General features: G+C 47.0%; 1 protein-coding gene across 1 annotated transcript in view; it reads right to left on the minus strand.

The window, feature by feature from the left end:
- LOC138785109 (fibrillin-2-like) overlaps window positions 1-24,467 on the minus strand; it is a 364,563-nt gene that overhangs the window by 227,816 nt on the left and 112,280 nt on the right. Inside the window, exons 14-17 of the mRNA XM_069960684.1 lie at window positions 13,028-13,081; window positions 11,099-11,224; window positions 1,390-1,515; window positions 119-238 (exon numbers count right to left, since the gene is read on the minus strand). Coding sequence (XP_069816785.1) covers window positions 119-238; window positions 1,390-1,515; window positions 11,099-11,224; window positions 13,028-13,081 — 426 coding nt within the window. The remainder of the gene's footprint in view (window positions 1-118; window positions 239-1,389; window positions 1,516-11,098; window positions 11,225-13,027; window positions 13,082-24,467) is intronic.

The following is a 24,467-nucleotide window of genomic DNA, read 5'->3' on the forward strand; positions in this document are numbered from 1 at the left end:
CTATAATAGAGGAGTATGGGCAGTACTCACCTATAATAGAGGAGTATGGGCAGTACTCACCTATAATAGGAGTAAGGGGAGTACTCACCTATAATAGAGGTGTATGGGGAGTACTCACCTATACATATGAGGCCGGTGGGGTCCAGCTTACTTCCAGGAGAACACTCGCAGTGAAAGGAGCCGAGAATATTCCGACATGCCCCACTAACACACGGGCTGCGCTCACATTCATTTACGTCTGGAAAACATAGAAGAAACTTGTGGTTGGACGGGGATAATGTAAGACACCGAAGCAGAGAACCAATAAATACAAATGGCAATAGACGTCGTCTCGCTGTTATAAGATTTTCTGAGACATAACAATTGCGTAGAGCTCCGAGATGATAACGTGGTAAGACGACTGTAACGTGTAATAATGTCTCTGGCAGCAAGTACGGGATTCCATCATCTCAGCCCATCGTCCTGGGAAACGTTTCCAGTAAGCGGCAAGCTGTCCGCCCCGGGGATGACTGGGGCTCTTCTTACTGGCTCTGTAATTGCTATGGGCCCTTATTATGTCGCTGACCCTTTAGGATGAAGCAAAGATCGAACTGAGCGCAGGACACGAGGGGGCGAGGGCCCGCAGGACACGAGGGGGCGAGGGCCCGCAGGACACGAGGGGGCGAGGGCCCGCAGGACACGAGGGGGCGAGGGCCCGCAGGACACGAGGGGGCGAGGGCCCGCAGGACACGGGGGGGGGGGGGCGAGGGCCCGCAGGACACGGGGGGGGGGGGGCAAGGGCCCGCAGGACGCGAGGGGGCGAGGGCCCGCAGGACACGAGGGGGCGAGGGCCCGCAGGACACGGGGGGGGGGGGGGCGAGGGCCCGCAGGACACGGGGGGGGGGGGGCAAGGGCCCGCAGGACGCGAGGGGGCGAGGGCCCGCAGGACACGAGGGGGCGAGGGCCCGCAGGACACGAGGGGGCGAGGGCCCGCAGGACACGAGGGGGCGAGGGCCCGCAGGACACGAGGGGGCGAGGGCCCGCAGGACACGAGGGGGCGAGGGCCCGCAGGACACGGGGGGGGGGGGGGGGGCGAGGGCCCGCAGGACACGGGGGGGCGAGGGCCCGCAGGACACGGGGGGGCGAGGGCCCGCAGGACACGGGGGGGCGAGGGCCCGCAGGACACGAGGGGGCGAGGGCCCGCAGGACACGGGGGGGGGGGGCGAGGGCCCGCAGGACACGAGGGGACGAGGGCCAATGTGTATATATTACCTGAAGTTCTTATCACTTATTCTAATAGCGGGAGAGGTTGTAATAAATAAGAAAATGCTTCAATACTTGTAAACCAAAAGCAGAACAACGTCCAGAGACTACACGGCCAGAATTGTGTATGGTATATACTGTACTTACCCTCACAGGTATCGGTGTCCGATCTGAAGAGGTATCCCTGAGGACAGGAGCAGGTGTAACTTCCCGGAGTATTGCGGCAGAGCCCATTGTCACACAGCAGTCTGTTCACCAGGCATTCATCTATGTCTGCAGAAGAAAGAACGGCCGGCAGGTAAAGGGAACGCCAAGACGGCACATAGGATGCACCAGGGATGTACCCCTCCTATTCTGTAAATACAGGGAACATTCACACCATAGGGGTCTGGGATACGTGTGTGTGCGTATATATATATATATATATATATATATATATATATATAAATAATATATATTGAGGTCTGGGATATGTGTGTGTGTATATATATATATATATATATATATATATATATATACACACACATACATACATACACAGGGGTGGAACTACCGCTGTAGCATCGGGGGGCCCGTGGCCCCGGAGCTTACTGCCTACAACGCCCGGCGGCGGGTGTTCGGTGTTCTGACTGACAGCACAAGATGCCATAGGCTTTCCGCCCTGTCAATCACTCGTGACAGCAAGCAGCGTTTTGCTTGCAATCACAAGAGTGTTGCCCCCGACCCCGACAGATCAGCAGCTTCCAGGCGAAGTCCCGGGCAGCGCCACCACTGAGCCCAGTGTGCGCTGCGGCTGGGACTTCCGGTACAGGAAGTGACGCGCACCCTGTACCGGAAGTCCCAGCCGCCGCGGCGCACACTGGGCTCAGTGGTGGCGCTGCCCGGGACTTCGCCTGGAAGCTGCTGATCTGTTGGGTGCGCATAAAGAGAGGAGAAGAGACCTGCGACCGACGGGGGATCGTGTGGTTAGGTGGCTTGTGAGTTTTTTATTATCAGAGGGGAACACTGGGGGCTGTATATATATGGGGGAGGCACAGCACTGGGGGCTGTATATATATGGTGGAGGCACAGCACTGGGGGCTGTATATATATGTGGGATGCACAATACTGGGGGCTGTATATATATGGTGGAGGCACAGCACTGGGGGCTATATATATATATGGGGGAGGCACAGCACTGGGGGCTGTATATATATGTGGGATGCACAATTCTGGGGGCTGTATATATATGGTGGAGGCACAGCACTGGGGGCTATATATATATATGGGGGAGGCACAGCACTGGGGGCTGTATATATATGTGGGATGCACAATACTGGGGGCTGTATATATATGGTGGAGGCACAGCACTGGGGGCTGTATATATATGGGGGAGGCACAGCACTGGGGGCTGTATATATATGGTGGAGGCACAGCACTGGGGGCTGTATATATATGGGGGAGGCACAGCACTGGGGGCTGTATATATATGGGGGAGGCACAGCACTGGGGGCTGTATATATATGGTGGAGGCACAGCACTGGGGGCTGTATATATATATATATATATGTGGGATGCACAATACTGGGGGCTGTATATATATATATATATATGTGGGATGCACAATACTGGGGGCTGTATATATATGGTGGAGGCACAGCACTGGGGGCTGTATATATATGGGGGAGGCACAGCACTGGGGGCTATATATATATATATGGGGGAGGCACAGCACTGGGGGCTGTATATATATGGGGGAGGCACAGCACTGGGGGCTATATATATGGGGGAGGCACAGCACTGGGGGCTGCCTATGGGGGAGGGACAACAGTGGGGGCTGCCTATGGGGGAGGGACAACAGTGGGGGCTGCCTATGGGGGAGATACAACAGTGGGCACTGCCTATGGGGGAGGGACAACAGTGGGCACTGCCTATGGGGGAGGGACAACAGTGGGCACAGCCTATGGGGGAGGGACAACAGTGGGCACAGCCTATGGGGGAGGGACAACAGTGGGCGCTGCCTATTGGGGAGAGACAACACTGGGCGCTGCCTATGGGGGAGGAACAACACTGGGCGCTGCCTATGGGGGAGGAACAACACTGGGCGCTGCCTATGGGGGAGGGACAACACTGAGCGCTGCCTATGGGGGAGGAACAACACTGGGCGCTGCCTATGGGGGAGGGACAACACTGAGCCCTGCCTATGGGGTAAGGAACAACAATGGGCGCTGCCTATGGTGGAGGGACAACACTGGGCGCTGCCTATGGTGGAGGGACAACACTGGGCGCTGCCTATGTGGGAGGGACAACACTGGGCGCTGCCTATGGGGGAGGGACAACACTGAGCGCTGCCTATGGGGGAGGGACAACACTGGGCGCTGCCTATGGGGGAGGGACAACAATGGGCGCTGCCTATGTGGGAGGGACAACACTGGGCGCTGCCTATGGGGAGGGACAACACTGGGCGCTGCCTATGGGGAAGGGACAACACTGGGTGCTGCCTATAGGGAAGGCACAACACTGGGCGCTGCCTATGGGGAAGGGACAACACTGGGGGCCATTTGTAAGAGGAACAACACTGGGCGCTGCCTATAGGGGTGGGACAACACTGGGCGCTGCCTATGGGGGAGGGACAACACTGGGCGCTGCCTATGGGGGAGGGACAACACTGGGCGCTGCCTATGGGGGAGGGACAACACTGGGCGCTGCCTATGGGGGAGGGACAACACTGGGCGCTGCCTATGGGGGAGGGACAACACTGGGCGCTGCCTATGGGGGAGGGACAACACTGGGCGCTGCCTATGGGGGAGGGACAACACTGGGCGCTGCCTATGGGGAAGGGACAACACTGGGCGCTGCCTATGGGGGAGGGACAACACTGGGCGCTGCCTATGGGGGAGGGACAACACTGGGGGCCATTTGTAAGAGGAACAACACTGGGCGCTGCCTATGGAGGAGGGACAACACTGGGTGCCATCACTGGGGGCCATCTAAGGGAACAACACAGGGGGCAATCTATAAGGAGGACGTCACAGAGGAGGCATCTATAAGGGTAACTACACTGCGTGGTGTATATAACAGGGCATGCACCGAGGGGGGGGGATATCTACTATAGTGGACTACACAGAGGGGTCATCTATAAGGGGACTACACAGAGGGGGCCATATACTACAGGGCAGGGATAGGGAACCTTGGCTCTCCAGCTGTTTAAAAACTACAGCTTTAACTTTGACTGTCTACACATGATGGGAGTTGTAGTTTTGCAACAGCTGGAGAGCCGAGGTTCCCTAGCCCTGGTATAGGGGATGCACAGAGGTTGTCATCTACTATAAACACAGAGGGGCTCTCTACTATAGTAGATGCACACAGGGCCATCTATGTGGAGGACTGAACAAGGGACTATCTATAAGGAGTCAGGACTACCCACTGAAAGAGGGCTTATAGGGGCCAATACAGATGTGCAGTGTGTATAGAGATGAGGATGGTGCCAGAGTGAGGAGCCTAATATGTCTGTCTGGCAGATTCTGTGGATTCGTGGCTCAGAGAAGTTCTCATAACGGCCAAGGACGGATGGAGAAGATGAAAAGGGAAGAACTCCGATCAGAGAAGACGTCCCCTGTGAGTCACTAAATATATTTGCACTGTAATTTATATGTAGTACAGACCCTGTGTAGAGCTGGGTGTGTTGACGGCGTAGTGGTCGGTTGAGGGGGGGGGGGCAATTAAAAGTTTGCTACGGGGCCTGGGATATAGATATATATATATATGGGTCTGGGATATATATAGGGGTCTGGGATATATATAGGGGTCTGGTTTATATATACAGGGGTCTGGGATATATAGGTGTATGGGTTATATAGGGGTCTTGGATAAATATAGGGGTCTGGGATATGTAGGGTCTGGGATATATATATAGGGGTCTGGGATATATATAGGGGTCTGGGATATACATATGGGTTAGGGATATATATATATATATAAAGGGTGGCTCAGGGAAGAAACAGAGTGCTGCACATCACACCTATGGCTGATACTAGTGCCGCTTGGCTAAATATAAAACACATCAGAATTTTGTGTATGAATTGATCAAGCCATACTGCCCCATGTACCTCGTGCCGGTATCTGATACACATGGGTCCCTACACTAAGTCCACACCGTGCCAGTCAGTGGCCACCAACCCCGCAGGCGTGCACAGCCAGGGAACGGGGGCCATGGGACGGCCCTGCGACCCCCATGCCACAGGACCAGACCCAAAACCACCACACCAGAACCCGGCCAGCACCGCCGGCGGAGAAGGTCGCCCCCAAGCAGCACAAGTCTGGATAAGGTATTGCGCTCACCATAGCTGCAGCAAACAGAATGGGAAAAAAACAGGAGGGATTAAAACCATGTGCACTCAGGTGTCTCCTGCTAATTGCGGTCATGTGGGTCTCACCAGGAGGAGTGCAAAACACGGAGAAAAGAGAGAAACAAAATGTGGCTCAGGGAAGAAACAGAGTGCTGCACATCACACCTATGGCTGATACTAGTGCCGCTTGGCTAAATATAAAACACTATTCTCCCTCTCTGAACAGCTAGCACTCCTTTATAAGACCCACATGACCAAAATTAGCAGGATATGTCTGTGCTCACATGTCTGGACCCTATGTCTTCCCCATTCTGTGAGAGCAGCAATGGTAAGTGTAATACCATATCCATACTTGTGTCGTTTGGGGGCAGCCTTCCCCGCCGGTGGTGCTGGCTGGGTTTTGGTGGGGCTTTTTGGGTCTGGTCCTGTGACATTGGGGTTGCAGGGCCGTTCCATGGCCTCCCTTCCCTGCACGTGCACGCTTTGCGGGGTTGGCGGTCGCTGACCGACACGGTGTGGAGTTAGCGTAGGGACCCATGTGGACCAGAGGACCTGCGCGGTGGTACACGGGGCAATATGGCTTGATCAATTCATATACAGACACTCTGGTGTTGATTTTTAATATAGGCCTGGCGGCATTAGTATCAGCCATAGATGGGATGTGCAGCCGTTCCATTCTCTCCAGTTCATATATATAAAGGGGTCTGGGATATATAGCTGTATGGAATATATAGGGGTCTCGGATTTACTGTATATAGGGGTCTGAGATACATAGGGGTCTGGTATATGTATATATATATATATATATATATATATATATATATTGGGGCCTGTGAGAGAGATTATATATTAGTGTAATTTTTAGTCACGTAAATTCTCTTTCCTGTAGTCCGAAGCGGCAGCACATAATGGGGAAGATTCTATCTTCCTGCAATGATAGGACAGCATAGTTCCCATAGGATGGGAACAAGCAATTAAGGTTTTAATGAGCCGCCTATAAGAGACCCTACAGACCCGGCCTTGTTGTGTAGTTCTAACTACTTGTGTAAAAAAACATCTAAAATATATTTATCAAAATAACTACTAAGACAGACTCAAGGTATGATGCAAAATATAAATCTTTTATTGGGGGGTTTGCTTGTGCTGCCGCTTCGGACTACAGGAAAGAGAATTTACGTGAGTAAAAATTACACTTTCCCTTACGTCCTAAGCGGCAGCACATAATGAGGATATAGCAAGATCCCCAAAAAAGTGAGGGACATAACAAAATTCACATAGCAGTACTCAAGACAGCACTCACAAAGGACTGATGTCCCGAGGATCTAATGTCCAGTCTATAATGCCTGGCAAAGGTGTGAGATGATGCCCAGGAGGCGGTCCTGCAAATTTGGTCAATAGGAATACAATTCCATTCTGCCCAAGATGTGGACATTGCCCTGGTAGAGTGGGCTTTGATGGCTTCAGGCACTTGAACATCTGCTTCCTCATATGCTAATGTGATCGCCTCTCTTATCCATTGGGATACGGTTGCTCTTGATGCCCCGGTACCCCTGTTCCTTCCGGCAAAGGATACAAAAAGGTTTTCAGAACTTCTGAAATCTTCTGTACGGTCCAAGTAGATTCTTAACGCTCTACCTACGTCTAGAGAGTGCAGCCTTAATTCATTCTCGTTAGAGGGATTAGGCAGGAAAACTGGTAATTTGATCTGCTGATTTATATTATTGAAGGAAGGAACTTTAGGGGTGAAGGGCGGTAGGGTTCTCAGAACCACACGATCCTGTAGGAAAAATTAAATAAGGTTAGAGACAGGAATTTCAGGTCCACCGATGGGAGAGGCTCAAAAAGAGGTTTGATCCAAGAACAATCCCAGATCTCATTTGGGGGCTGGATTAGAGACAATGGGTCTGATGCGCTGTGTAGCTTTTAAGAACCTCTGAATCAGGATCTCTTGAGACAGTCTTCTTACTAGAAGAGCAGACAGGGCAGACACATGAACCTTCATAGTGTTTGGACTTAAACCCTTGTCAAAACCATCCTAGAGGAATTGTAGAATCTGTTCCACAGATGGCGAGGACGGTGGCACTTGCGTTCTGGCACACCAGGCGTCAAAAGCTCTCATGACTCTCAGGTAAGTCCTATTAGTAGAGGAAGCTCTGGATTGTAGGAGCGTGTTAACAACTGCATCGGAGAGACCTCTACCCCTTAGTAAGGAGCCGTCAATTTCCATGCTGTCAGATGTAGTTGATCTAGGTTCAAGCAGTCTGTCGCCCTGAGACAGTAGGTGGGGAAACACAGGGAGCCTCCAAAAGGTCCCCCTGGACATAGTCATCAGGAGAGCGAACCAGGCTCTCTTGGGCCAGTAAGGTGCTATTATTATCACCGATGCCTGATCCTGTCTTGTCTTTTGCAAGATCTTGGGGATCATGGGGATTGGTGGGAACACATAACCCAGCCTGAAAGTCCACCTGAATGATAGGGCTTCCAGCCTCCAAGGTTTGTCTGCTTGGTACAGGGAGCAGAACCGGTGTACTTTCGCGTTCTCGGCAGTAGCCATAAGGTCCACTGATGGAACGCCCCTTAACTGTGTCATCTGGAGGAAAATCTCGGGATCCAAAGACCATTCCCCTGACAAGGGAAGGTCCCAGCTCAGCCTGTCCACTAGGACATTGAGACAACCTCTCAGATGAGCAGCCGATATTCTGAGCAGACATCTCTCTGCCCATGAGAATATCTTCTCCGCTTCCAGTAAGAGGGGAAGCGACCTGGTGCCCCCCTGGCCGTTTATGTATGCCACGGCCGTGGCGTTGTCTGACCTTATCTTGACAGATTGCCCCTGGATCTGGGGTTCGAAGTGAATCAGGGCTAAAGGACGGCCATCATCTCTCTCTTAGGTTGGATGACAGGACTCTGTCTAGAGATGTGACCATTTCCCTTTTGCCAGTTGGCCGATCATGTGGGCGCCCCAACCTGAGCCTGAAGCGTCGGTTGTAACTTCTATCCAAGACACCGGTGCAAAGCTTCTGCCATTGACAGGGGGAAGCCACCAGGCCAGGGAGGCTCTTGTCTCCCTGGAAATCATCCTCCTCTGATCTAAGGACTCGATCTTCCTGTCCCAAGCCAATAGGACCTCTTGTTGCAGGGGCCTCATGTGCCACTTTGCCTATTCAATGGCATCGCTTGTGGAGGTCATGAGACCTAAAACCTTCATCATATGGCGCAGAGACACCAGAGCTGGAGCTTTAAGACTCCTGCTTCAATTTCTGAAGCCTCTCCGGTGGTAGAGACACCATCATGGTGAACGTATCTAGGATGAAACCCAGAAAAACCTTTGCTTGTGATGGTTTCAGATGGGATTTCTCCTGATTTACTAGCCATCCTAGAGTCTGGATACGTCTTAGTGTATAATCGTATAATCTATGTCATTCAAGAGTTTTTCTCTTGAACCGGCAATCAACAGCCAGTCGTCCAGGTACGGGACGATGGTAACTCCTGCCTCCCTTAGGGAAGCAGTGATGGCAGAAACAATCTTTGTAAAGAGGAAGGGGGCACATGTGATGCCGAAAGGAAGAGCTGTTAACTGCAGGTGTCGCCACTCGCCCTGGACAAAGACCTTGACACGAAGGTACCTTCTGTGGCTCCTGTGAATGGGGACAAGGAGGTAGGTGTCCTTCAGGTCCAGGGTTGCCAAGAAGTCTCCTCTGGAAATAAGGGGAAAGGTTGATCTTATAGTTTCCATTCTGAACTTTCTTTGGTCTATAAATCTGTTGAGGAATCTCAAGTCGATGATCATCCGCCACTTTCCCGAGGGTTTTGGGACCAAAAAAACCTGAGAATAGATGCTTTGACCCCTTTCTTGGATAGGGACGTCCTCTAACACGTTCATGCGAATGAAGTCTAAGACTGCACTCTCCAGAGGACGCTGTCTTACGGGCGACAAAATGGGAGTATGCCGGAACCTGTTGACCGGTGTTCTGCGCCATTCTATAAGATAAAAATCATAAGATTTGGTTAAGACCCAAGGGTCTTCCACATACCTTTCCCAGTGGCTTACGAAGTGGACTAGGGAACCTCCCACCGGGATGCCTCTGGCGTTAGAAGGCAGACTTTCTGGCACTCGACGAACCTCTGCCTTGACCTCTCTGGCGCTGAGATGAAGCCTTCTGGGAATTGCGACCTCCTCGTGAGTAAGGGCCCTATTCCACCGGACGATTATCGTTTGCATAATCGTTAACGATCTCAAACAACCGCTATTGCGAAAGACCTGAAAACATTCACTCATTTCCATGGAACGATAATCGTTACGATCGTAATTGCGATCGTTTTTTTCTTCCCTATTTATTCGCTATTGCGTTTGTATCTATTGCGAACGACCGAACGATGTCTTATTCAATGCGAATGTTTTGCGAACGAGCAACGATAAAAATAGGTCCAGGTCTTATAAAGCAATCAACGATTTCTCGTTCGGTCGTTAATCGTTAACTGCATTTCAACCGAACGATTATTGTTTAGATTCGAACGATTTAACGATAATCTAAACGATAATCGTCCGGTGGAATAGGGCCCTAAGAGTAAGAGCCTTTTCCTCTACTTCAGCAGGGGGTCCAATGCAGGCAAGATCGAAAGGAGTTTCTTTTCCTTTTATAGGCCAATGGCAAGGTCTTGCCTTTTTTATCAGCTGGACCCTCCATTAGAGAGTCCAGTTCAGGACCAAACAGCCTGTCTGGCTTAAATTCCATTGTGCACAATGCATTCTTGGAATGGACATCGGCCCCCCAAGGTTAGCCGTATGCCGAACGTGAGCACACGTGGGGTGCATGCGCCAAACGTACGCCGTTCATACGCAGAACCTACGCCGTTCATATGCAGAACGTACGCCAAATGTACGCAGAACGTACGCCAACGCTGCGTCGCCCCGCGTCATAGGCCGCACACGCGTAATGACGTCACTCCGTCAGCGTCCATCGCACTGTGCTGACAACACACGCCAGGCTCATGTGTTCGCATACGCCGTGTCCGCCATCAGGAGACAGCCCAGATCAAAAGGTAGATAGAATTGCCGTGCTGCAAAGCACAGATGTATACCACTTCATTCACTGTCAAAAGGATAAAATAAAACATTTATATCATAAAAAAATAAAAAGGAATACTTAACCCCTCTCCCCCTGCACGACCATGCAGAGGGAAAGGCGCTGGCAAGAAAAGGAAGGAAAAAAGCATCTGCAGTCCCCCCTCCTGCTCCCAGACCACCTGTCCCACAGAAGGACAGAAAACACAACGAGGCGGGGTCTGTGGGGTCTCTTATAGGCGGCTCATTAAAGCCTTCATTGCTTGTTACCATCTGTCCTATCATTGCAGGAAGATAGAATCTTCCCCATTATGTGCTGCCGCTTAGGACGTAAGGGAAATATATATATGTCTGGGATATGTATATAGGGTCTGGGATCATACAGTGTATATATATATATCACTCAGCTCAGGAAGGCAGCGACAATTAGCAGAGAAATAAGGAAATAACTTCCAGAACTCACCGATACAATTCCTGCCAGATGAATGGGCTTCGTAGCCGCTGTTACATATACACCGGAAGCCGCCGCGCAGGTTCTCACACAGCCCATTGTTACAGAGGTCGGGATCCAGAGCACATTCATTTATATCTACAAGTTACAGGAGAGATAATATGTATACGGCCTCCAGCTGCCACGCTCACACTCAGCATCCGGCTACGCTCACACTCAGCACCCCGCTACGCTCACACTCAGCACCGCGCTACGCTCACACTCAGCACCGCGCTACGCTCACACTCAGCACCGCGCTACGCTCACACTCAGCACCGCGCTACGCTCACACTCAGCACCGCGCTACGCTCACACTCAGCACCGCGCTACGCTCACACTCAGCACCGCGCTACGCTCACACTCAGCACCGCGCTACGCTCACACTCAGCACCGCGCTACGCTCACACTCAGCACCGCGCTACGCTCACACTCAGCATCCGGCTACGCTCACACTCAGCATCCGGCTACGCTCACACTCAGCATCCGGCTACGCTCACACTCAGCATCCGGCTACGCTCACACTCAGTATCGTGGTCAGTATTTTTCAACCAAAACCAGGAGGGGATTGAAAATACAGAAAGGGTATGCTCACACACTGCTGAAATTGAGTCGATGGCCGTCATTTATTGGCAAATAACGGCCACTGTTTTAAAATGCGGGTAATTATTTGCCATTTAATGGCGGCCATCCACTCTATTCCAGCAGTGTGTGAGCATAGCCTCAGGGATAACGCACAGTATATAAAGGTTTGCTATTAATGCCCCATCAGACTCATTCATCTGGATTACTCTTTTTCTGAATGATTTTGTCCTTGGTGAGCAGTAATAACCGTCCTCTCTGCTGCCACCAGTGGTTGTGTCAGGAACTGCAGGGATTCACAATCCCTCATCTGGCACAGTGCACATTAGTGTTAGAACAGATATTAGAGTGGGAAGAAGCTCCACCAAGTCATACAGGCAGCTCCACCAAGTGATGGTGGAGCTGCCTGTATGACTTGGTGGAGCTGCCTGTATGACTTGGTGGAGCTGCCTGTATGACTTGGTGGAGCTGCCTGTATGACTTGGTGGAGCTGCCTGTATGACTTGGTGGAGCTGCCTGTATGACTTGGTGGAGCTGCCTGTATGACTTGGTGGAGCTGCCTGTATGACTTGGTGGAGCTGCCTGTATGACTTGGTGGAGCTGCCTGTATGACTTGGTGGAGCTGCCTGTATGACTTGGTGGAGCTGCCTGTATGACTTGGTGGAGCTGCCTGTATGACTTGGTGGAGCTGCCTGTATGACTTGGTGGAGCTGCCTCTATCGCTTGGTGGAGCTGAGATATAGGCAGCCCCACCAAGAGATACAGGCAGCTCCACCAAGAGATACAGGCAGCTCCACCAAGTGATACAGGCAGATCCACCAAGTGATACAGGCAGCTCCACCAAGTCATACAGGCAGCTCCACCAAGCGATACAGGCAGCTCCACCAAGTGATAGAGGCAGCTCCACCAAGAGATACAGGCAGCTCCACCAAGTCATACAGGCAGCTCCACCAAGAGATACAGGCAGCTCCACCAAGTAATACACGCAGCTCCACCAAGTGATAGAGGCAGCTCCACCAAGAGATACAGGCAGCTCCACCAAGTCATACAGGCAGCTCCACCAAGTGATAGAGGCAGCTCCACCACACAATGATACTGGGGCCTGTATAACATCATCCACCACCACCAGCACACAATGATACTGGGGCCTGTATAACATCATCCACCACCAGCACACAATGATACTGGTGCTTGTATAACAATACAGGTGAGATAACCTGCTGTAACGTCTATAAGTGACTGTATGGAGAGCGGCTCTGTCTGACCAGCACTCCGTCTTTACACTTTATGTAGGAGGCTTCCGCTTGTACACTTTGTTATTACCTCTTCCATCGATGGTTATTCCGATCCCTCCGCTGCACAGACTCTGGAATTCAGCTGCAAGAAAAAATTAATTTAATCATGAACATGTATAATACATGATATATACCATATATTACATGATATCTACCGTATAATACCCATATATTACATGATATCTACCGTATATTACACATATAGTACATGATATATACCGTATAATACCCATATATTACATGATATATACCGTATATTACATGATATCTACAGTATATTACACATATATTGAATGATATATACGGTATATTACACATATATTACATGATATATGCCGTATATTACACATATATTACATGATATCTACCGTATAATACCCATATATTACATGATATCTACCGTATATTACATGATATCTACCGTATATTACACATATATTACATGATATATGCTGTATATTACATGATATATACCGTATATTACACATATATTACATGATATCTACCGTATAATACCCATATATTACATGATATCTACCGTATATTACACATATAGTACATGATATATACCGTATATTACATGATATCTACAGTATATTACACATATATTGAATGATATATACGGTATATTACACATATATTACATGATATATGCCGTATATTACACATATATTACATGATATCTACCATATAATACCCATATTACATGATATATGCCGTATATTACATGATATCTACCGTATATTACACATATATTACATGATATATGCTGTATATTACATGATATATACCGTATATTACACATATATTACATGATATCTACCGTATAATACCCATATATTACATGATATATATCGTATATTACATGATATATATCGTATATTACATGATATCTACCGTATATTACACATATATTACATGATATATACCGTATATTCAGGGCTGTGGAGTCGGAGTTGGAGCTAGTTTTGACTGGAGTCGGAGTTGAAGTCGGAAAAAAAATGTACCAACTCCGACTCCAGCTTTAAAAAATCTTTAGAAAATGTAGAATTGAATTTTGATATGAATTTTACAAGTTTTGCTCATGAATATATATTATGAGCAACATACATGGGCCGATACATGGAAGTGACTAATACACACCACGTATCTATGCAATGATTAAGACGTTTACGTCCAAACATGTCGCATTGTCTCACTGGATCACTTTTGGACATTTAATTGGCCGGGGAATATATCAGTAATAGGACACTGACCCGATTAGATAAGGGTGGTCGGGGAATATATCAGTAATAGGACACTGGCCCTATTACATAAGGGTGGTCGGGGAATATATCAGTAATAGGACACTGGCCCTATTACATAAGGGTGGTCGGGGAATATATCAGTAATAGGACACTGGCCCTATTACATAAGGGTGGTCGGGGGATATATCAGTAATAGGACACTGGCCCTATTACATAAGGGTGGTCGGGGAATATATCAGTAATAGGACACTGGCCCTATTACATAAGGGTGGTCGGGGAATATATCAGTAATAGGACACTGGCCCTATTACATAAGGGTGGTCGGGGAATATATCAGTAATAGGACACTGGCCCTATTACATAAGGGTGGTCGGGGAATATATCAATAATAGGACACTGGCCCTGTTACATAAGGGTGGTCGGGGAATATATCAGTAATAGGACACTGGCCCTGTTACATAAGGGTGGTCGGGGAGATGTTGTCGGTGACTATTTGGCAGGTTGTTTGTGAGCTGGAAGAGTCCATTGTGGGGGGGGAAGATCTGTGCTGGTCTCTTCCTGGATGCTGGATGACTGTATATGAGCAGCAGTGTAATATGGAGATATCCTGTGTAATATAGAGGAGGAGGAGGAGACATAAGGAGTGTAGCTGTAACCTCTGTCCTCAGTGCCGGGTTTTTCTTCAGTGTTCTATGGCTGCAGCTGTGTGTGTGTGACCCCTCTCTATATCACTATGTGTGACCCCTCTCTATATCACTATGTGTGACCCCTCTATATCACTATGTGTGACCTCTCTATATCACTATGTGTGACCCCTCTCTATATCACTATGTGTGACCCCTCTATATCACTATGTGACCTCTCTATATCACTATGTGTGACCCCCTGTATATCACTATGTGTGACCTCTCTCTATATCACTATGTGTGATCTCTCTCTATATCACTATGTGTGACCTCTCTATATCACTATGTGTGACCCCTCTCTATATCACTGTGTGACCCCTCTCTATATCACTATGTGTGACCCCTCTATATCACTATGTGTGACCCCTCTCTATCACTATGTGTGACCCCTCTCTCTATATCACTATGTGTGACCTCTCTCTATATCACTATGTGTGATCTCTCTATATCACTATGTGTGATCTCTCTATATCACTATGTGTGACCCCTCTATATCACTATGTGTGACCCCTCTCTATCACTCTGTGTGACCCCTCTCTCTATATCACTATGTGTGACCCCTCTCTATATCACTATGTGTGACCCCTCTCTATATCACTATGTGTGACCTCTCTATATCACTATGTGTGACCCCTCTCTATATCACTATGTGTGACCTCTCTATATCACTATGTGTGACCTCTCTCTATATCACTATGTGTGACCTCTCTATATCACTATGTGTGACCCCTCTATATCACTATGTGTGACCCCCTGTATATCACTATGTGTGACCTCTCTCTATATCACTATGTGTGACCTCTCTATATCACTATGTGTGACCCCTCTATATCACTATGTGTGACCTCTCTCTATATCACTATGTGTGACCCCTCTATATTACTATGTGTGACCTCTCTATATCACTATGTGTGACCCCTCTATATCACTATGTGTGACCCCTCTCTATATCACTATGTGTGACCCCTCTCTATATCACTATGTGTGACCCCTCTCTATATCACTATGTGTGACCCCTCTCTATATCACTATGTGTGACCTCTCTCTATATCACTATGTGTGACCCCCTGTATATCACTATGTGTGACCCCTCTCTATATCACTATGTGTGACCCCTCTCTATATCACTATGTGTGACCCCTCTCTATATCACTGTGTGACCCCTCTATATCACTATGTGTGACCTCTCTATATCACTATGTGTGACCTCTCTATATCACTATGTGTGACCTCTCTCTATATCACTATGTGTGACCCCCTGTATATCACTATGTGTGACCTCTCTCTATATCACTATGTGTGACCTCTCTATATCACTATGTGTGACCCCTCTCTATATCACTATGTGTGACCCCTCTCTATATCACTATGTGTGACCCCTCTCTATATCACTATGTGTGACCCCTCTCTATATCACTATGTGTGACCCCTCTCTATATCACTATGTGTGACCCCTCTCTATATCACTATGTGTGACCCCTCTCTATATCACTATGTGTGACCCCTCTCTATATCACTATGTGTGACCCCTCTCTATATCACTATGTGTGACCCCTCTCTATATCACTATGTGTGACCTCTCTATATCACTATGTGTGACCTCTCTATATCACTATGTGTGACCTCTCTATATCACTATGTGTGACCCCTCTATCACTATGTGTGACCCCTCTATATCACTATGTGCGACCTCTCTATATCACTATGTGTGACCTCTCTATATCACTATGTGTGACCCCTCTCTATATCACTATGTGTGACCTCTCTATATCACTATGTGTGACCCCTCTATATCACTATGTGTGACCTCTCTATATCACTATGTGTGACCCCTCTCTATATCACTATGTGTGACCCCCCCTCTATATCACTATGTGTGACCCCTCTATATCACTATGTGTGACCCCTCTCTATATCACTATGTGTGACCCCTCTCTATATCACTATGTGTGACCTCTCTATATCACTATGTGTGACCCCTCTCTATATCACTATGTGTGACCTCTCTATATCACTATGTGTGACCTCTCTCTATATCACTATGTGTGACCTCTCTCTATATCACTATGTGTGACCCCTCTCTATATCACTATGTGTGACCCCTCTATATCACTATGTGTGACCTCTCTCTCTATATCACTATGTGTGACCTCTCTCTATATCACTATGTGTGACCTCTCTCTATATCACTATGTGTGACCCCTCTATATCACTATGTGTGACCTCTCTCTCTATATCACTATGTGTGACCTCTCTCTATATCACTATGTGTGACCCCTCTATATCACTATGTGTGACCCCCCTCTCTATATCACTATGTGTGACCCCTCTATATCACTATGTGTGACCCCTCTATATCACTATGTGTGACCCCTCTCTATCACTATGTGTGACCCCTCTCTATCACTATGTGTGACCCCTCTCTCTATATCACTATGTGTGACCCCTCTCTATATCACTATGTGTGACCCCTCTCTATATCACTATGTGTGACCTCTCTATATCACTATGTGTGACCCCTCTCTATATCACTATGTGTGACCTCTCTATATCACTATGTGTGACCTCTCTCTATATCACTATGTGTGATCTCTCTATATCACTATGTGTGACCCCTCTATATCACTATGTGTGACCCCCTGTATATCACTATGTGTGACCTCTCTCTATATCACTATGTGTGACCTCTCTATATCACTATGTGTGACCCCTCTATATCACTATGTGTGACCTCTCTCTATATCACTATGTGTGACCCCTCTATATCACTATGTGTGACCCCTCTATATCACTATGTGTGACCCCTCTCTATATCACTATGTGTGACCCCTCTCTATATCACTATGTGTGACCCCTCTCTATATCACTATGTGTGACCCCTCTCTATATCACTATGTGTGACCCCTCTCTATATCACTGTGTGACCCCTCTATATCACTATGTGTGACCTCTCTATATCACTATGTGTGACCCCTCTCTATATCACTATGTGTGACCCCTCTCTATATCACTATGTGTGACCCCTCTCTATATCACTATGTGTGACCCCTCTCTATATCACTATGTGTGACCCCTCTATATCACTATGTGTGACCCCCCTCTCTATATCACTATGTGTGACCTCTCTATATCACTATGTGTGACCTCTCTATATCACTATGTGTGACCCCTCTCTATATCACTATGTGTGACCCCTCTCTATATCACTATGTGTGACCTCTCTATATCACTATGTGTGACCTCTCTATATCACTATGTGTGACCTCTCTCTATATCACTATGTGTGACCTCTCTCTATATCACTATGTGTGACCCCTCTCTATATCACTATGTGTGACCTCTCTATATCACTATGTGTGACCCCTCTCTATATCACTATGTGTGACCTCTCTATATCACTATGTGTGACCTCTCTCTATATCACTATGTGTGACCCCTCTCTATATCACTATGTGTGACCTCTCTATATCACTATGTGTGACCCCTCTCTCTATATCACTATGTGTGACCTCTCTCTATATCACTATGTGTGACCTCTCTATATCACTATGTGTGACCTCTCTCTATATCACTATGTGTGACCCCTCTCTATATCACTATGTGTGACCTCTCTCTATAATCACTATGTGTGACCCCCCTCTATATCACTATGTGTGACCTCTCTATATCACTATGTGTGACCCCTCTATATCACTATGTGTGACCCCTCTCTATATCACTATGTGTGACCTCTCTATATCACTATGTGTGACCCCTCTCTATATCACTATGTGTGACCCCTCTCTATATCACTATGTGTGACCTCTCTCTATATCACTATGTGTGACCCCTCTCTATATCACTATGTGTGACCCCTCTCTATATCACTATGTGTGACCCCTCTGTATATCACTATGTGTGACCCCTCTCTATATCACTATGTGTGACCCCTCTATATCACTATGTGTGACCTCTCTCTATATCACTATGTGTGACCCCTCTCTATATCACTATGTGTGACCTCTCTATATCACTATGTGTGACCCCTCTCTATATCACTATGTGTGACCTCTCTATATCACTATGTGTGACCCCTCTCTATATCACTATGTGTGACCCCTCTCTATATCACTATGTGTGACCCCTCTCTATATCACTATGTGTGACCCTCTCTATATCACTATGTGTGACCTCTCTATATCACTATGTGTGACCCCCCTCTCTATATCACTATGTGTGACCCCCCTCTCTATATCACTATGTGTGACCCCCCTCTCTATATCACTATGTGTGACCCCCTCTCTATATCACTATGTGTGACCCCTCTCTCTATATCACTATGTGTGACCTCTCTATATCACTATGTGTGACCTCTCTCTATATCACTATGTGTGACCTCTCTATATCACTATGTGTGACCCCTCTCTATATCACTATGTGTGACCCCTCTCTATATCACTATGTGTGACCTCTCTATATCACTATGTGTGACCTCTCTCTATATCACTATGTGTGACCTCTCTCTATATCACTATGTGTGACCCCTCTCTATATCACTATGTGTGACCCCTCTCTATCACTATGTGTGACCTCTCTCTATATCACTATGTGTGACCTCTCTCTATATCACTATGTGTGACCTCTCTATATCACTATGTGTGAACTCTCTATATCACTATGTGTGAACTCTCTATATCACTATGTGTGACCTCTCTATATCACTATGTGTGACCTCTCTATATCACTATGTGTGACCTCTCTATATCACTATGTGTGACCTCTCTATATCACTATGTGTGACCTCTCTATATCACTATGTGTGACCTCTCTCTATATCACTATGTGTGACCTCTCTCTATATCACTATGTGTGACCTCTCTCTATATCACTATGTGTGACCCTCTCTATATCACTATGTGTGACCCCTCTATATCACTATGTGTGACCCCTCTATATCACTATGTGTGACCCCTCTCTATATCACTATGTGTGACCCCTCTCTATATCACTATGTGTGACCCCTCTCTATATCACTATGTGTGACCTCTCTATATCACTATGTGTAACCTCTCTATATCACTATGTGTGACCCTCTCTATATCACTATGTGTGACCCCTCTCTATATCACTATGTGTGACCCCTCTCTATATCACTATGTGTGACCCCTCTCTCTTAATCACTATGTGTGACCCCTCTCTATATCACTATGTGTGACCCCTCTCTATATCACTATGTGTGACCCCTCTCTATATCACTATGTGTGACCCCTCTCTATATCACTATGTGTGACCCCTCTCTATATCACTATGTGTGACCCCTCTCTATATCACTATGTGTGACCCCCCTCTCTATATCACTATGTGTGACCTCTCTCTATATCACTATGTGTGACCTCTCTCTATATCACTATGTGTGACCCCTCTCTATATCACTATGTGTGACCTCTCTATATCACTATGTGTGACCTCTCTATATCACTATGTGTGACCCCTCTCTATATCACTATGTGTGACCTCTCTATATCACTATGTGTGACCCCTCTCTATATCACTATGTGTGACCTCTCTCTATATCACTATGTGTGACCCCCTGTATATCACTATGTGTGACCCCCTGTATATCACTATGTGTGACCTCTCTATATCACTATGTGTGACCTCTCTCTATATCACTATGTGTGACCCCACTCTATATCACTATGTGTGACCTCTCTCTATATCACTATGTGTGACCCCTCTCTATATCACTATGACCTCTCTATATCACTATGTGTGACCCCTCTCTATATCACTATGTGTGACCCCTCTCTATATCACTATGTGTGACCCCTCTCTATATCACTATGTGTGACCTCTCTCTATATCACTATGTGTGACCCCTCTCTATATCACTATGACCTCTCTATATCACTATGTGTGACCCCTCTCTATATCACTATGTGTGACCCCTCTCTATATCACTATGTGTGACCTCTCTCTATATCACTATGTGTGACCCCACTCTATATCACTATGTGTGACCTCTCTCTATATCACTATGTGTGACCCCTCTCTATATCACTATGACCTCTCTATATCACTATGTGTGACCCCTCTCTATATCACTATGTGTGACCTCTCTCTATATCACTATGTGTGACCCCTCTCTATATCACTATGTGTGACCCCTCTCTATATCACTGTGTGTGACCCCCCTCTCTATATCACTATGTGTGACCTCTCTATATCACTATGTGTGACCCCTCTCTATATCACTATGTGTGACCTCCCTATATCACTATGTGTGACCCCTCTCTATATCACTATGTGTGACCTCCCTATATCACTATGTGTGACCCCCCTCTCTATATCACTATGTGTGACCTCTCTCTATATCACTATGTGTGACCTCTCTATATCACTATGTGTGACCCCTCTATATCACTATGTGTGACCCCTCTATATCACTATGTGTGACCCCTCTATATCACTATGTGTGACCCCTCTCTATATCACTATGTGTGACCCCTCTCTATATCACTATGTGTGACCCCTCTCTATATCACTATGTGTGACCTCTCTATATCACTATGTGTGACCTCTCTATATCACTATGTGTGACCTCTCTATATCACTATGTGTGACCCCTCTCTATATCACTATGTGTGACCCCTCTCTATATCACTATGTGTGACCCCTCTCTCTTAATCACTATGTGTGACCCCTCTCTATATCACTATGTGTGACCCCTCTCTATATCACTATGTGTGACCCCTCTCTATATCACTATGTGTGACCCCTCTCTATATCACTATGTGTGACCCCTCTCTATATCACTATGTGTGACCCCCCTCTCTATATCACTATGTGTGACCTCTCTCTATATCACTATGTGTGACCTCTCTCTATATCACTATGTGTGACCCCTCTCTATATCACTATGTGTGACCTCTCTATATCACTATGTGTGACCCCCTCTCTATATCACTATGTGTGACCCCTCTCTATATCACTATGTGTGACCTCTCTCTATATCACTATGTGTGACCCTCTCTATATCACTATGTGTGACCCTCTCTATATCACTATGTGTGACCCCTCTCTATATCACTATGTGTGACCCTCTCTATATCACTATGTGTGACCCCTCTCTATATCACTATGTGTGACCCTCTCTATATCACTATGTGTGACCCTCTCTATATCACTATGTGTGACCCCTCTCTATATCACTATGTGTGACCCCTCTCTATATCACTATGTGTGACCCGCTCTATATCACTATGTGTGACCCCTCTCTATATCACTATGTGTGACCCCCTCTCTATATCACTATGTGTGACCTCTCTCTATATCACTATGTGTGACCCCTCTCTATATCACTATGTGACCTCTCTATATCACTATGTGTGACCCTCTCTATATCACTATGTGTGACCCTCTCTATATCACTATGTGTGACCTCTCTATATCACTATGTGTGACCTCTCTATATCACTATGTGTGACCTCTCTATATCACTATGTGTGACCCCTCTCTATATCACTATGTGTGACCCCTCTCTATATCACTATGTGTGACCCCTCTCTATATCACTGTGTGTGACCCCCCTCTCTATATCACTATGTGTGACCCCTCTCTATATCACTATGTGTGACCTCCCTATATCACTATGTGTGACCCCTCTCTATATCACTATGTGTGACCTCTCTCTATATCACTATGTGTGATCTCTCTATATCACTATGTGTGACCCCTCTCTATATCACTATGTGTGACCCCTCTCTATATCACTGTGTGTGACCCCCCTCTCTATATCACTATGTGTGACCCCTCTCTATATCACTATGTGTGACCTCTCTCTATATCACTATGTGTGACCCCTCTCTATATCACTATGTGTGACCTCTCTCTATATCACTATGTGTGACCCCTCTCTATATCACTATGACCTCTCTATATCACTATGTGTGACCTCTCTATATCACTATGTGTGACCTCTCTATATCACTATGTGTGACCCCTCTCTATATCACTGTGTGTGACCCCTCTATATCACTATGTGTGACCCCTCTCTATATCACTATGTGTGACCTCTCTATATCACTATGTGTGACCCTCTCTATATCACTATGTGTGACCCCCTCTCTATATCACTATGTGTGACCCTCTCTATATCACTATGTGTGACCCCTCTCTATATCACTATGTGTGACCCCTCTCTATATCACTATGTGTGACCCCTCTCTATATCACTATGTGTGACCCCCTCTCTATATCACTATGTGTGACCCCTCTCTATATCACTATGTGTGACCTCTCTCTATATCACTATGTGTGACCCCTCTCTATATCACTATGTGTGACCCCTCTCTATATCACTATGTGTGACCCCCTCTCTATATCACTATGTGTGACCCTCTCTATATCACTATGTGTGACCCCTCTCTATATCACTATGTGTGACCCCTCTCTATATCACTATGTGTGACCCCTCTCTATATCACTATGTGTGACCCTCCTCTATATCACTATGTGTGACCCCCTCTCTATATCACTATGTGTGACCCTCTCTATATCACTATGTGTGACCCCTCTCTATATCACTATGTGTGACCCCTCTCTATATCACTATGTGTGGACCCCTCTCTATAATCACTATGTGTGACCCCTCTCTATATCACTATGTGTGACCCCTCTCTATATCACTATGTGTGACCCCCTCTCTATATCACTATGTGTGACCCCTCTCTATATCACTATGTGTGACCTCTCTCTATATCACTATGTGTGACCCCTCTCTATATCACTATGTGTGACCCCTCTCTATATCACTATGTGTGACCCCTCTCTATATCACTATGTGTGACCCTCTCTCTATATCACTATGTGTGACCCTCTCTATATCACTATGTGTGACCTCTCTCTATATCACTATGTGTGACCCTCTCTATATCACTATGTGTGACCCTCTCTATATCACTATGTGTGACCCTCTCTATATCACTATGTGTGACCTCTCTATATCACTATGTGTGACCCTCTCTATATCACTATGTGTGACCCCTCTATATCACTATGTGTGACCCCTCTCTATATCACTATGTGTGACCCTCTCTATATCACTATGTGTGACCCCTCTATATCACTATGTGTGACCCCCTCTATATCACTATGTGTGACCCCCCTCTATATCACTATGTGTGACCTCTCTATATCACTATGTGTGACCCCTCTCTATATCACTATGTGTGACCCCTCTCTATATCACTATGTGTGACCCCTCTATATCACTATGTGTGACCCCCTCTATATCACTATGTGTGACCCCTCTCTATATCACTATGTGTGACCCCTCTCTATATCACTATGTGTGACCCCTCTCTATATCACTATGTGTGACCCCTCTCTATATCACTATGTGTGACCCTCTATATCTCTATGTATCACTATGTCACTGATACCCCCCTCTCTATATCACTATGTGTGTGACCCCCTCTCTATATCACTATCAATGTGACCCTCTCTATATCACTATGTGTGGACCCCTCTCTATATCACTATGTGTGACCTCTTC

This window comes from Dendropsophus ebraccatus, chromosome 3, assembly GCF_027789765.1.
Source record: "Dendropsophus ebraccatus isolate aDenEbr1 chromosome 3, aDenEbr1.pat, whole genome shotgun sequence".
Taxonomy (NCBI): domain Eukaryota; kingdom Metazoa; phylum Chordata; class Amphibia; order Anura; family Hylidae; genus Dendropsophus; species Dendropsophus ebraccatus.